The sequence below is a fragment of the Saimiri boliviensis genome, chromosome 1 (genome assembly GCF_048565385.1).
Source record: "Saimiri boliviensis isolate mSaiBol1 chromosome 1, mSaiBol1.pri, whole genome shotgun sequence".
Classification (NCBI taxonomy): domain Eukaryota; kingdom Metazoa; phylum Chordata; class Mammalia; order Primates; family Cebidae; genus Saimiri; species Saimiri boliviensis.
The window spans coordinates 266751393-266768126 of NC_133449.1; the positions used below are offsets into that span (position 1 = coordinate 266751393).

Sequence of the window (16734 nt, forward strand, 5' to 3'; positions counted from 1 at the left end):
CAGACTAAATCATTATAAACGTGTATTCTTACAAAAGCTGTAAAGACCTTCCACTGGGTAATACCCCACATTCAACTTACGTGGTGTTTACTAGAGATACATAAGGCAAAATTACACAAAAGGTCAGTGTGGAAACTTATATGACACATACAAATTAAAAGTAAAGCAAGGTTTATGGTATTAACATGAGATAGAAGTCAAATTTAAGACAAAAAGCACTATGGGGGCAAAGACTTTAGACTATAATGGGGAACAGGGCAACTTGGCCACAGAATCCCAACACTACTACTTGCCATGTTGGCCTCTTTACCATATTTGTTCATCTATAAAATGGGAGTATTATTAGTGTCTACCTCAGGGGGTGGTTGTACAGATGAAAAAAGACAGTGCCAGGATATAGTGCGTGCTCAGTGTTTATCTATTACTGTTGCCTTAAAATTGATGAAAATCAAAAACTGTAGCAAGAAAAATGGATAGAAATATAATAGTCATGGGAGTTTTTCACTTACTTTCACCAGTTTTTACAAGATCATCTAGTTATAAAAATGTTTTTTTAAAAAAGAATAGAGCATTTATTTCAATCAGAATTATCTGTATTCTTTTAAAATAAATGTAATATAAGGATTATAATAAATTTAATGAGTTGGTCATAGGGCATGAAGCAAAGGCAGGTTTATTTATTTTCTTAACTTGACTTCACAAGTTTCTCTACTGTATACTGTTGCTGAAGATCCACTGCTAAAATGTTATAATATCTTTAATAAGGTTGATTTGGTCAAAACTTACTGAACCTTCCAAGTAGAAATTACATATGCTGTTTTCTAGAATTCATGGATATTTTCTAATATCCAAATTTCTACTCAAAGAAAGTTTGTTTTTCTTCCCTTAATTATTCTTTGTAGAGGTTTCTCTGCATCTATTGCCTGGATTGAATTTTAAGTTTAATATGTTTTATTTGCCAAATGTTAAATTTAATTCCAAGTTTATAAGAATTATCGTCGTTAATTCCTTTCTTCTTTCCTCAGCTTTATTTTCTAGCTTCTTTTTGAAGTTACATTTATTTCTATTCTTCCATGTCTAATAATAAGTGAAGAAAAAAATAAAAGGGAGTATGTACACATCTAACCATGTAGCTAGATAAATATCCACATATAATATATATGTGCATATATTATATGTAATTCTATGTATTTTAGTCTTCTCACACCATTGTATTAGCTATCTGAAGAAAAAACTAAAATGAGATTCCTATTGAAGTAACATAATATTTTAAATATTTAAAAGTAAAATAAAGAACTGTAAAAGCATTAAAAATTGTGTTTTATATTTGGATATAATCTTGGGGTGAAGTATTGTAAATTTATCACAAGAAAGCTATAAATAAAATTTCCTTATTCATCTATATAAACATTAAAAACCAACTGCATATTAAAACTCACCTTAACATCAAACTGGGAATATATATATATATACTATATGATCAACAGCTCGCTTGTTTCCTTAATATATAAAAGGATCGTAGAAGTCAGTAAGAAACAAAGCATACTCTATCAGAAAAAGGGACAGAAATCACAAACAGGTTTTGGGAGAAGGAAAATAAACGACCATTAAACTTAGGAGAAAATCATCAACTTCAATTGTAAATTGAAGAAAAAAATGTAAATTATAAGAAGATATACATATTTTTACCCATGAAATTGGCAAAGATTAACAAAAAGAATATAATATTTGATATAAATTTAATAATTTAGATTTAAAATATTTGTAGAATTTAAAATACCATACAAATCTGCTATTTGAATAATCTGTTAGTTGTAGTAAAATTTACAAGTTTTTAATGTGTAAATTAAAAAAATTTTTGAAATTTGTAAATTTTTAGTGTATTTTTAAAACCTTAAAAATAAGCATAATCTTAAACAATTTTCACTTAAAAAATTTGCCCAAGGGCAGATCCAAGATGGAGTGCAGTTCCCAGCAAGAACAACACAGAGGGTGAGTGATCACCACATTTCCAAATGAGGTTTTTTTTACTGCCACAGACCAGGAGATTCCTGGTCTTAAAAGTGCCATGAGTTTCTGGCATGGCTGTTTCAGCCAGTGCAGCAGGTCTTCGCACAAAACCTCACACAAATCTGGGCGGCTATTTCAACTGGCCCCTGGAATGCATGGGATACAAAGCTGCCCATTCAACTGAAAAAAAGGGGGCTGAAAAAAGGATCCAGGTGATCTGGCTTGGCAGCTCCCACCCCCACAAAGGCCAGCAATCTGAAACACTCTGGATTGAGAGTTTCAAAGCAAGGGCAGCTGGTTGGGGGAAGGGTGCCCACCATTACTGAGGCAATCTAACACTACCAAGGCAGTCCACCATTACAGAGACAGTCCACCATTACTGAGGCAGTTCTAACTATACCTCTATAAACAAAACCACAAGGAAGTTCACACAGCAGCTGAGCAGAGCCCATGGCAGCTCAGCAATGCCTCTGCTGGCAGACTGTGACTAGGCTACCTACTGACTGGGCAGGGTATCTCTGAAAAAAGGCAGCAGCACATCAGGAACTTATAAATAAAGCCCCACCCTCCCAGGACAGAGCACCTCAGAAAAAAGGTGGTTATGAGTTCCACTGCAGCTGACTTAAACATACCTGGCAGCTCTAAACAGAACAGCAGAGCTCACAGCTCAGCACTTGAGCTCCTATAAGGGTCAGACTGTCTCCTCAAGCAGCTCCCTGACCCCCATATATCCAAATAGACACCTCATAAAGGAGAGCTCAGGCTGACATCTGGTGGGTATCCTTCTGGGACTAAGATAACAGAAGAAAATGGCAGAAACCCTTACTGTTCTGCACCTACTGCAGGTGATTTCCAGGCAAGCAGGGTCTGGAGTGGAACTCCTACAGTAGAGGGGCCCGATAGAAGGAAAACTTAAAAACAGAAAGAAATAACTTCATCATCAACAAAAAGGACATCCACTCAGAGACTCCATCCAAAAGTCACTAACTACAAAGACCACAAGTAGATAAATCTTCAAAGATGGGAAGAAACCAGTGCAAAAAGGATGGAAACGCCCAAAACCAGAATGCCTCTCTTCCTCCAAGGGATCACAACTCCTCACCAGCAAGGGAACAAAGCTGGATGGAGAATGAGTCTGATGAAGTGACAGAAACAGGCTTCAGAAAGTGGGTAATAACAAACTTCTCTGAGCTAAAGAACATGTTTTAACCCAATGCAAAGAAACTGAGAACCTTAAAAAAGGTTTGATGAAATGCTAATGAGGATAAACAGCTTAGAGAAGAATATAAATGTCCTGATGGAGCTGAAAAACATAACACAAGAACTTTGTGAAGCATATACAAGTTTCAATAGCCAAATCAACCAAGCGGAGGAAAGGATATCAGAGATTGAAGATTAACTCAATGAAATAAAATGAGAAGGCAAGATTAGAGAAAAAAGAGTGAAAAGAAATGAATAAAGCCTCCAAGAAATATGGGATTATGTGAAAAGACCTAATCTACATTTGATAGGTGTACCTGAATGTGACAGTGAGAATGAATCCAAGCTGGAAAGCACTCTTCAGGATATATCCAGGAGAATTTCCCCAACCTAGGAAGGCAGGCCAATATTCAAGCCCAGAAAATACAGAGAACACCACAAAGATATTTCTGAAGAAGAGCAACCCCAAGGCACATAATTGTCAGATTCACTAGGGTTGAAATAAAGGAAAAAATGCTAAGAGCTGCCAAAGAGAAAGTCGGATGGGCTTCCCTTTAAGGGGTTACCCACAAGGGAAGCCCAACAGACTCACAGCAGATATCTCAGCAGAAACCCTACAAGCCAGAGAAGAGTGGGGCTGATACTCAACATCCTTAAAGAAAAGAACTTTCAATCTAGAATTTCATATCCAGCAAAACTAAGCTTCATAAGCTAAGGAGAAATAACATCCTTTATGAACAAGCAATTGCTGAGAGATTTTGTCACCACCAGGCCTGCCTTACAAGAGCTCCTGAAAGAAGCACTAAACGTAAAGGAACGACCAGTACCAGCCATTTCAAGAACATACCAAATGTTAAAGAGCATCAACACAATGAAAAACTGCATCAACTAATGGGAAAAACAACCAGCTAGCATCAAAATGGCAGGAGCAAATTCACACATAACAATATTAACCTTAAATGTAAATGGGCTAAATGCCCCATTCAAAAGACACAGACTGGCAAATTGGATAAAAAGTCAAAGCCCATACAAAAAAGTACCTATGAAATCCATCTCACATGCAAGGACACACATAGGCTCAAAATAAAGGGATTGAGAAAGATTTACCAGGCAAATTGAGAGCAAAAAAAAGCAGGAGTTGCAATCCTAGTCTCTGATAAAATAGACTTTAAACCAACAAAGATCAAAAGAGACAAGGGCATTATATAATGGTAAAAGGATCAATCCAGCAAGAAGAGCTAACGGTCCTAAATATGTACACACCCAATACAGGAGCACCCAGATACATAGCAAGTTCTTAACGACCTACAAAGAGACTTAGCCTCCCACACAATAATAGTGGGAGACTTTAACACTCCACTGTCAATATTAGACAGATCAATGAGGCAGAAAATTAACAAGGATTTCCAGGACTTGAACTCAGATCTGCAAACCTAACAGACATCTGCAGAACTCTCTATTCCAAATCCACAGAATATACATTCTTCTCAGCACCACATCACATCTACTCTAAAACTGACCACATAATTGGAAGTAAATCACTCTTCAGCAAATGCAAAAGAACAGAAATCATAAGAAACAGTTTCTCAGACCACAGTGAAATCAAATTAGAATTCAGAATTAAGAAACTAACTCAGAACTGTGCAACTTCACAGAAACTGAAAAACTGGTTCTTGAATGTTGACTGGATAAACAATGAAATGAAGAAATAAAGATGCTCCTTGAAACCAATGAGAACAAAGACACAATGCATCAGAATCTCTGGGACACATTTAAAGCAGTGTCTAGCGGAAAATTAATACCAATAAATGCCCACATGAGAAGCAAAGAAAGATCTAAAATCGACACCCTACCATCAAAATTGAAAGAGTTAGAGGAGCAAGATCAAAAGAACTCAAAACCTAGCAGAAGACAAGAAATAACTAAGATCAGAGCAGAACTGAAGAAGACAGAGATACAAAAAACCCTTCAAAAAATCAATAAATCCAAGAACTGCTTTTTTGAAAAAATCAACAAAATAGACCACTAACCAGATTAATAAAAAAGAAAAGAGAGAAGAATCAAATAGATGCAATAAAAAACGATAAAAGGGATATCACCACCAATTCCACAGAAATACAGACTACCATCAGAGTTTACTACAAACAACTTTATGCACATAAACCAGTAAACCTGGAAGAAATAGATAAATTCCTGGACACTTGCACCCTCCAAAGCCTAAACCAGGAAGAAGTCGAAAATCTGAATAGACCAATAACAAAGGCTGAAGTTGAGGCAGCAATTAATAGCCTACCAACCAAAAAAAGCCCAGGTCCAGATGGGTTCACAGCCAAATTCTACCAGACATACAAAGAGGAGCTGGTACCACTCCTTCCAAACAATACAAAAAGAGGGAATCCCTCCCAAATCATTTTATAAGACCAATATCATCCTGATACCAAAACGCAGCAGAGACTCAAGAAAAAAGAAAACTTCAGGCCAATATCCATGATGAACATAGATGGAAAAATCTTCAATAAAATACTGGCAAACCCATTGCAATAGCACATCAAAAAGCTTATCCATCACAGTCAAGTAGGCTTCATCCTGGCGAAGCAAGGCTGGTGCAACATACACGAGTCTATAAATGTAATCCACCACATAAACAGAATCAAAGACAAAAATCACATGATTATCTCAATAGATGCAGAGAAGGCCTTTGACAAAATTTAACAGCCTTTATGCTAAAAACTCTCAATAAACTAGGTATTGACAGAATGTATCTCGAAATAATAAAAGCTATTTATGCCAAACCCAGTGCCAATATCATACTGAATGGGTAAAAACTGGAAGCATTCCCTTTGAAATCTGGCACTAGACAAGGATGTCCTCTCTCACCACTCCTATTCAGTACAGTATTGGAAATTCTAGCCAAAGCAATCAGGAAAGAAAAAGAAATAAAGGGTATTCAAATAAGAAAGAGGAAGTCAAATTGTCTCTATTTGCAGATGACATGATTGTATATTTAGAAGACCCCATCATCTCAGCCCAAAATCTCCTGAAACTGATAAGTAACTTTGGCAAAGTCTCAGGATACAAAATCAATGTTCAGAAATCACAAGCATTCCTATACACCAAGAGCAGACTTAAAGAGAGCCAAATCAAGAATGAACTGCCATTCACAATTACTACAAAGAGAAAAAAATACTTAGGAATACAACTAACAAAGAATGTAAAGGACCTCTTAAAGGAGAACTACAAACCACTGCTCAAGGAAATAAGAGTGGACACAAACAGATGGAAATGATTCCATGCTCACGGTTAGGAAGAATCAATATCGTGAAAATTGCCATACTGCCCAAGGTAATTTATAGATTCAGTGCTATCACCATCAAGATACCTATGACCCTCTTCACAGAACCAGAAAAAAAAAAACAAAAACAAACAAACAAACAAACAAACAAAAACACCTTAAACTTCATATGGAACCAAAAGAGAGCCCATAGAGCCAAGACAATCCTAAGCAAAAAGAACAAAGCTGGAGGCTTCAAACTATACTACAAGGCCATAGTAATCAAAACAGTATGTTACTGGTACCAAAACAGAGACATAGACCAATGGAACAGAACAGAGGCCTTGGAGGCAACGCCACACATTGACAACCATCTGCTCTTTGACAAACCTGACAAAAAAAAGCAATGGGAATGGATTCCCTGTTTAATAAATGGTATTGAGAAAACTGGCTAGCCATGGCAGGAAGCAGAAACTGAACTCCTTCCTGACACCTTAAACTAAAATTAACTCCAGATGGATTAAAGACTTAAATATAAGACCTAATACCATAAAAACCCTAGAAGAAAACCTAGGCAAAACCATTCAGGACATAGGCATAGGCAAGGACTTCATGACTAAAACACCAAAAGCAATGGCAACAAAAGCCAAGATAGACAAATCAGATCTAATTAAACTCCAGAGCTTCTGTACAGCAAAAGAAACAATCATTAGCATGAACTGGTAACCAGCAGAATGGGAAAAATTTTTCACAATCTACCCATCTGACAAAGGGCTAATATCCAGAATATACAATTAAGTAAAACAGATTTACAAGAAAAAAACAAACAACCCCATTCAAAAGTGGGCAAAGGAAATAAACAGACACTTTTCAAAAGAAGACATCTATGAGACCAACAAAGACATGAAAAAATGCTCATCATCACTGGTCATTAGAGAAATGCAAATCAAAACCACATTAAGATACCATCTCACTCCAGTTAGAATGGTGATCATTAAAAAATCTGGAGATATCAGATGCTGGAGAGGATGTGGAGAAATAGGAACACTTCTATACTGTTTTTCGGAGCGTAAATTAGTTCAACCATTGTGGAAGACAGTGTGGCGATTCCTCAAGGACCTAGAAATAGAAATTCCATTTGACCTAGCAATCCCATTACTGGGTATATATCTGAAGGATTATAAATCGTTCTGTTATAAAGAGGCACGCGTGTGTTCATTGTGGCACTATTTCAATAGCAAAGACCTGGAACCAACCCAAATGCCCATTGATGATAGACTGGACAAGGAAAATGTGGCACATATACTCCATAGAATACTATGCAGCTATAAAAAACAATGTAGGGACATGGATGAATCTGGAAAACATCATTCTCAGCAAAATGACACAAGAACAGAAAATCAAACACCACATGTTCTCACTCATAGGCAGGTGTTGAACAATGAGAACACATAGACACAGGGAGGAGAGCATCATACACTGGGGTCTATTGGGGGGGAATAGGAGAGGGAGAGCTGGGGGTAGGAAAGTTAGTGAGGGATACCATGGGGAGAAATGCCAGATGTAGGTGATGGGGGAATGGATGCAGCAAACTACATTGCCACGTATGTACATATGCAACAATCCTGCATGTTCTGCACATGTACCCCAGAACCTAAAGTGCAATATTTTATATATATATATATATATATATATATACACACACACACACACACACACACACACACACACATATAATTTTCCCATGGAAATAATTAAGGGTTTGGTCAATAGTTAGCTAGATGAAATTTTACTATAAAATTCTCTGTAATAAAACATTGATGCTCAAGAAACTTTGTTAATAACGTGGTGACTAAATATGGAATTCTGTAAAATAAATGATATAGTCCACTAGTCATATCTTTTAGTCATAAAAATGATGTTGTAGATGAATGTTTATTGAAAAAGAAAACACGTTCTATGAATAAAGAACAATGTTACAAAACAATACATACTTTGCTATCAAGTTTTTGTAAAAACAATCTGGAAAGACATGCAGACGTGCACCAAGGTAGCAGCCACCTTTTACTATTTGGGATTTGTCATTTTAAATGTTGCTTCTTATTATCTAGTTTATCTACAACAAACATATGTTGCATTTAGAATTAGAGAAAAAATATCCCAAATCTTCTCATTCTCTGCCAACAATCACCTGACTTACATGGGGAAATTAGTATACAGGAAGGCTGGCTTTATGAATAGGTAGGAAAAAAAAACCCAAAAAACATTAAAGTGTTTATATAGATATTAATTACTGTTTGGGGAATGTCAAAGAATAGGCAAAACACTTCAATTTTACTTGGACATTTGAATACTTATGGAGTTTAACGCTTTAGCACCCACCCTATCTCCTGAGCCACAGTGATGTCTTGCCTCTATTGCAAAAGCTTCCCATCTAGTCTTCCAACTTGCCTTCCTTCTGTTTTTACTCTACTGTAGACTGTTTTAAAACCAGATAGCAAGGCTTCCCATCTCACTCAGATCAATAGCAATATTCTCATAATAACCTCCAAGGTCTTAGGTAACCTGGTTACCTACAAACTCTCTGACCCTATCATCAGCCAACTGTTGCCCAGCTCACTCTGCTCCAGACACACGAGTCTCCTTGCTGTTCTTCAAACACAGCAGATATCTTTTCCCTTCAGTGTCATTGCCCTTACTTCACCCCTGCCTCATACACCCTTTCTCCAAATATTTACATGGCTCACCAAATCACTTCTATCCTCAGTCTGTTCAAATGTCACCTTCTCATGAGATTTTTTACAGCCACCATTTACAAAATGGTACATCCAATGTTCTTTTCCCCTTGCCCTGCTTTCTTGTTCATGGCATAGCTCTTATCACTAAGGACACCCTCACTGTATGTTTATTTGTTTATTGCCTATTCTATGTCACCTGGGCACAAGGATATAAACACCCTGTGGTCACAGATTTATTTTGTTCACTGCTGAATCCCTAGTCTCTCGAATAGTGCAAGGACCATAATAGATGCTCAATAAGTATTTATTAAGCAAATGAATGGGGCATGGGTTTGAGATCAGCAATATTGTAGTTACATAAATCAATATTTAGGTAAAAATCAGTTTTGACTGTTAGTAATCTATACTGAAGGTAGTGGCAAGGTATCCCTCTGGTGGGATAAGGGGATCTGTCAATTTAAAACAAAAGAGGAAGGGTAAGAGAATGAAATGAGGCTTTTTGTACATTAAAGGCCCCTTTCTAAAGCATCAGGATAATATACTTCATTCAGGAGTTTATGAAAATCTGCTTGTCATTATGCTTTCTGGAGCACCACCAGGAACTATGCTTGCTGGAGATAATGTGTAAAATTTAGTACCGGCCCTTAAGAGATCTATTCAATCAAGCCTGTAATCCCAGCACTTTGGGAGGCCGAGACGGGTGGATCACTAGGTAGAGAGATTGAGACCATCCTGGTCAACATGGTGAAACCCCGTCTCTACTAAAAATTCAAAAAATTAGCTGGGCGTGGTGGCGCGTGCCTGTAATCCCAGCTACTCAGGAGGCTGAGGCAGGAGAATTGCTTGAACCCAGGAGGCGGAGGTTGCGGTGAGCCGAGATCGCGCCATTGCACTCCAGCCTGGGTACCAAGAGCAAAACTCCATCTCAAAAAAAAAAAAAAAAAAAAAAAAAAAAAAAAAAAAAGATCTATTCAATAGAGGTAATTCTAGGTTTTCCATGTCGTTCCCTCATTCCCCTTCTCCTTGCTATCAACCAAATGTATAACTGTGCTCAAGACAGGAATGTGATTAACACCAGGCATAGACACAGTTACACAGACTCACAAAGGGGTTAGACATCTGCAGGACAGATGCCAAGAATGCTCTTGCACTGTAGATTGTGGCCCCACTGTGGATTTTGGCCCCTCTTTCCAGAAGTATTGCCATGGTATTCTTATTCTAAACTCAAAGTGTGGAAAATCCACAGATCTTGAGAGTTATCTGCTCAATAGTTCAAACCATTTTCTTTCTCATCCTTGTACCTCACAAAAGTAAGGAGCAAATGAGTTGGGGTTTTGCAGGACAAGATACAAAAATGTGCTAGCCCTGTCCCAACAGGTCACAATTTCCTTACATTCACTCGCTGGTGTAGTTCAGCCTTTGTTTCCTCATCATCCCACAGGTCATCAGGAAGGGAGTTGAAATCAGCCTGCCATTGAGCCACAAAATCTTGCTTGTAATCTGGACGTGTCAGAAACTCCTGGAAACTTGTTCTGTAGACACAAGGAGAATGAGATGAATTTTATATGTCATGCCTCTAAACTGTAAAATTCTGACTTTGGGAAGTTTACTTACCTAATTTCATATAAGGTAGAAATCACAGTATGCTGGTCTTCCCTCAGCTGCCTAAGTACTGTTTTGATGGTGTTTATATAGGAATTTTCTATTAGTTCCCAGTAAGGTACTAAAAACAAAGGCATTTCCTGTTAAATGGTAAAGTGTAAAAATTGTTATTTCAAAATGAAAGTTCTGAATAATAGAGTAAAAAGAACAGTCCCAAGCAAGGAGGTCAAGATGGAACTGCAGCTACCTAAAATCTACCCTGTGAGACTTTTTGCTCCTCTTATCTCCCACACCCCCCACTCCAGCAAATTCACATTCCAAATAATTCTTCATGCCTCAGCCCAGATATCATTTATTCCAGAAATTGAGGGGCCATGTGCAGTGGCTTATGCCTGTAATCCCAGCACTTCGGGAGGCTGAGGTGGGTGGATCACCTAAGGTCAGGAGTTTGAGACCAGCCTTGATAACATGGTGAAAGCCCACCTCTACTAAAAGTACAAAAAATTAGCTGGGTGTGGTAACGTGTGCCTGTAATTCCAGCTACTCAGGAGGCTGAGGTGGGAGAACTGCTTGAACCTGGGAGGCGGAGGTTATAGTGAGCCGAGATTGTGCCATTGCACTCCAGCCTGGGCAACAAGAGCAAAATTCCATCTTAAAAAGAAAAAAATATTTATTCCAGAAATCTTCCCAGATCCAACAAGTCTTCAAGGTTAACCATGGAGGTTCTTAGGTTCTTCCTTAGTATTCTGTAATTCTCCCATCATAACACTAATGATGTTAATTGTAACATCATTTATTTATCTGCACTCACTGCTAGAATGGCAGTCCCATAAAGCCAGAATCTATGATTGTCTTGTTCACCATTATAAGCAGAGTCTTCAAAAGGTTTCTGATAAGTGCATAGTATGAAAAAACTATGTGTGAATTTTAAAATTCAAAATTTCAAAATTTCAAAAAATTCAAAATTTATGCATAGTTTTTATAACATGTCTGAACACATCTCAATAGGATGTAGTTTGAGATACTGAGAAAGATGAGATGTCAGTTTGAAAAGAGCCCCTCTCTGTGCAACTTGAATTCTGCAAAAATTGAAGCAAGAACAAACATCAAATTGTTGGTAAAGCTTGGAAGGAAGAATGGTGAAATCATTAATGCTTTACAAAAAGTTTATGGTGACAATGTTCCAAAGAAATTATCAATTTACAAATTAATAACTGATCTTAAGAAGAGACAAGACAATGTTGAAGATGAAGCATGTGGCAGTAGACTACTCCACATTAATTAAAAAAAAAAAAACAAAAAAACAATTTGTGCCCTCACTGAAGAGGATCAATTATTAACAGCAGAACAATAGCCAATACCACAGACATTTCAATTGGTTCAGCTTACACAACTCTGACTAAAATTAAAGTGGAAACAACTGTGCACTCAACGGATGCCAAAACCATTGTGCCCAGATTTGCGGCAGACAAGAGCAAAGCTTTCAATAGAAATTGTGAAAAAGTGAGATCAAGATTCAAAAACATTTCTTCAAAGAATCTGTAATAGGAGATGACATGTGGCTTTATCAGTGTGATACTGAAGACAAAACACAATCAAAGCAATGGCTACCAAAAGGTGGAAGTGGTCCAGCCAAAGCAAAAGCAGACTGGGTCAAGAGGAAAGGTCATGGCGACAGGTTTTTTTGTTGTTGTTGTTTGGTTTTTGTTTTTGGTTTTTTTTCTGATGCTCCAGGCATTTTGCATTTTGTTTGTTAACTTTCTGAGGGGCTGAAGAAAAATAACATCTGCTTATTATAAGAGTATTTTGAGAAAGTTTGCTAAAGCTTTAGCTGAAAAACAGCTGAGAAGCTTCATTAGAAACTTATTCTCCATCACAACAATTCTCCTGCTCAGTCCTCTCATCAAACAAGGGCAATTTTGTAAAACTCTTAATGGGAAATCATTAGGCATCCATGATATGGCTTGGCTCTGTGTCTCCACCCAAATCTAATCTCAAATTGTAATCTCCATAATTTCCATGTGTCAAGGGAGGGACCTAGTGGGAGTGATTGGATTGTGAAAGTTGATTTCCCCCTGCTGTTCTCATGATAGTGAGTTCTCATGATAGTGAGTTCTCATGAGACGTGATGATAAGTATTTGATAGTTCCTTCTTCATACACATACTCTCTCTTTCTCTCTCACTTGCCTCTATGTAATATGTGCCTGCTTAAACATTCTGCCATGATTGTAAGTTTCTTGATGCCTCCCCAGCCATGTGCAATTGTGAGTCAATTAAATCTCTTTCTTTTATAAATGACCCAGTCTTGGATATTTCTTTACAGCATTGTGAAAATGAACTAATACAATCCAACTTATATTCTTGATTTGGCTCCATCTATCTTTTTGTTTCCTATTCTTAAGATATCCATAAAGGGTACTTATTTTTATTTTATAAGTAATAATAATAATAAAAAAAGACGGCATTGGCATGGTTCAATTCTCAGGATCCTCATTTCCTTAAGGATGGACCACATTGTTGGCATTATCTCCTAGAAAGGTGTCTTAAAGTTGAAGCTCACATTGAGAAATAAGGTCTTTAAAAATTTTTTATCTTTTAATTTAATTTTCACAAGCTTTTTGAAGTCATCTCATACCATCTTTTCTTTAATTACCATAATGTTTGGGATATAGTAGGCCCTAAAGGAATAAAGGTAGTTATTGAATGAATTAATTGAATCATCACAGGTAACACGTTTTGTCTCTGTTAGAAAACCGCCTAGCATGAAGAACACCTAGTGTTCATGTCAAGGTAGTGATTAGTTATTTCTCTGATTACATTTAGGAGGTTCTTTCATTGCTGTGTGCATCATAAAAATCAGAAAGTTTCTTTTATGTTTTCTTTAATAATGCAAACAAAACCAAGAAATAATCTAACTGAATAAAGTCAAGGATCTATATTACATTTAATATACACTTGCTGTACTCATTATTCCCTTATTGGCTGTGCATTTATTTAGATATTACACATGCAGACCTTAGAGGTCATCTGGGCTAATTTCCTCTCCAATCAAGAAATGCCAAATGCTAGAGATATGCTGTCTAATCTCTCTGTGGACCTCATGGATGCATCAAGCACAGAATTTCAAGGCAGTCTCCTTCAATGCTGCACAACTCATGTTACTGGAAAATGTTTTTTTCTGTTGAGCAGAAATTTGTCTTTCTGTAGTTTCTACTTAGTTCTAGCTGTCCTCTTTGGAGAAGGACAGACTACATACATACTACATTTCCTATGGCAGCCTGTCAGATATTTGAAGACTGGTATCATTAGTGAGGAGAGAGCTAGAAGAGGATTCAGGATAAACGAGATCTGGTCCAAGTCATACGGTCCGGTCCAAGTCATTCTATCATTACCTATGCCCAAGCCAATGAGTAAACCAACCAAAAATTATTCACTAAGTGGTCACCCTATGTAGGTAGGTACTGTTCTAGGGGCTAGAAATTTTGTGGTAAGGCAGAGTTCCTGGCTTTAGGAGCTTATATTCTGATAAAAGATAGGAAACAGTGAAGAATAAGTAATTAAGAAAATCAGTAAGCAGGTAAGTACTAAAGACCTAGGCAACTTAATAAGCCAATAAAAAAGCAATTCACGGCCGGGCACAATGGCTCATGTCTGTAATCCCAGCACTTTGGAGGCTGAGGCCAGTAGATCACAAGGTCAGGAGATGGAGGCAATCCTGGCCAACATGGTAAAGCCCTGCCTGTACTAAAAATGCAAAAATTAGCTGGGCATGGTGGCACACACCTATAGTCCCAGCTGCTTAGGAGGCTGAGGCAGGAGAACTGCTTGAATCCAGGAGGCAGAGGTTGCAGTGAGCCGAGATTGAACCACTGCACTCCGGCCTGGTGACATGGTGACACTCCATCTCAAAAAAAAAAAAAAAAAAAAAAGCAATTCACATACGAAGGCTGTGAAGTGACAGATGTGCTGCTTTGTTTAGGGTGGTCAGGAAAGGCCTCTTCACTATGGCAGAATTGCAGTTGGCATTGAGAGAAGGAAGATATAGGGCAAGCTTGTCCAATCCATGGCCTGTGGGTCACAGGCAGTCAGGATAACTTTGAATGTGGCCCAACATAAATTCATAAACTTTCTTGAAACATTATGAGACACTTTTGTGATTTTTCTTTTTTTAGCTCATCAGCTATCATCGGTGTTAATGTATTTTACAAGTGGCCCAAGAGAATTCTTCTTCCATTATGGCCCAGCGAAGCCAAAAGATTGGACACCACTAAATTAGGGGAGCAGAAGGAACAGCACGTGTAAAGGCACTGTGGTGGGAATGTTCTTGGCATATGTAAAGGACAAAATGCAGGCTAGTGTCCTGCATTTGTAGGGCTTGGTGAAACAAAGTAGGACTGGAGAAATATGACATCTGAGAAGTGAGTAAGACCCATTTCCTGAACCATTCCCAGATTCTGTTTCTTCCTCCCTCTTTCCCTATGTTGTGGCTTTTATTCAAGCCCTTATCAGTTCTTGTCTAGAGCAGTATAGGGGCCTCCCAACAGGTTTCTGATTCCTTTCAATATCCTTGAATTACTTTCTATTCTTAAAACAGTGAATACTTATTGAGAACCTACTTTGTGACAGATTCGGTTCAAAGGGCTTTATGTGGGCTAACTCACTAAATTCCTACAACGACTTAAAATATCGGTTTCTATTACTGTTTAAAGATGAGGCACTTGAGGCAACAGAGGTTAAATAGCTTGTACAAGGTCATGTAGATGCTGAGTGACATAGCTGGGATTTGAACATAGACCAGTCACAACCCATGTATTTTTGTTTGTTTGTTTGTTTGTTTTTGTTTTTACAATTCATTCTGTTTCTCTGAGTTACTGTTGTGAAAATGATTCCAACATGTTACTTTCTTGCTGAAAAACATTCCATGGTTCCCACTATCACACAGATGAGGTCCAAACACTTCAGCACAGATTTTAAGATCCTTCTAAATCTGGCCCTGCCTTCCCGTCAGCTGCCACCTGAAGCTGTGTCCTCAAATCTTCTGCTCCTGATGCACTGAACCAATCTTTCAGACTGGGATTCTCTCTTCCTCTAATATTCCCTACCCAATGAACTGATACTTTAAAGGGAAATTTGCATTGGGGGCCTTTTTTGATATTCTAAATAAAATGTATTATTCCCTCCTCTATGTTGTTATGACAGTTTATAGTCTTGTTACAGAGGAAACTATAAAACTGTGTTATAATTATTTGCTTACAGAGGTCCCACTTACCACGGGGGATATGTTCCAAGACCCTCAGGCAATGCCTGAAACTGAAGATTGTACCAAATCCTATATTTACTATGCTTTTTCTTGTGCATACATTCCTATAATATGATTTAATTTATAATCGGGCTCAGTAACATATTAACAACTGATAAAACAGAACAATTATAACAATATACTATTAAAAAGTTATGTGATTGTGGGCTCTTTCTTTTATTCAAAACACCTCATTGTACTGTACTGTGGGCAATCAAAATCACAAAGTGAAACTTGGGCATAGAAATTGCACTTTGCTTTCTTTTACGTTCCCAGAACTGAGTACAGCATTTACACATAATGGATGCTCAATAAATGTTCATGTGGATGTCAGTAGGCTCATCTGAACCCAGTTTTATCATCATATTAATTTTTTTGGAGACTGTATGGCTCCAACTAATTCTAAAAATCTAAGATCTTATGTCTAACCATATCTCCAGGGTTTTTATCTAAGTTAAACGTTTACAGTTCTTTTGATGTCTCTCTAACATTTCAGCACCCTTTCCTGACCTATTTCTCCCTCTGGTTTGTAGTTTGTCATAATTTCTCTTAAAGAAAGTGATATCCAGAGTGGTGCTAAAGACCATTTTTAAAAAGCATACTACTAAATCTC

General features: G+C 37.5%; 1 protein-coding gene across 1 annotated transcript in view; it reads right to left on the minus strand.

Moving 5' to 3' along the window:
* The window catches only part of LOC101044492 (sperm flagellar protein 2), a 205616-nt gene that overhangs the window by 72522 nt on the left and 116360 nt on the right, over positions 1–16734 (minus strand). Inside the window, exons 22-23 of the mRNA XM_003925929.4 lie at positions 10834–10961; positions 10613–10751 (exon numbers count right to left, since the gene is read on the minus strand). Coding sequence (XP_003925978.2) covers positions 10613–10751; positions 10834–10961 — 267 coding nt within the window. The remainder of the gene's footprint in view (positions 1–10612; positions 10752–10833; positions 10962–16734) is intronic.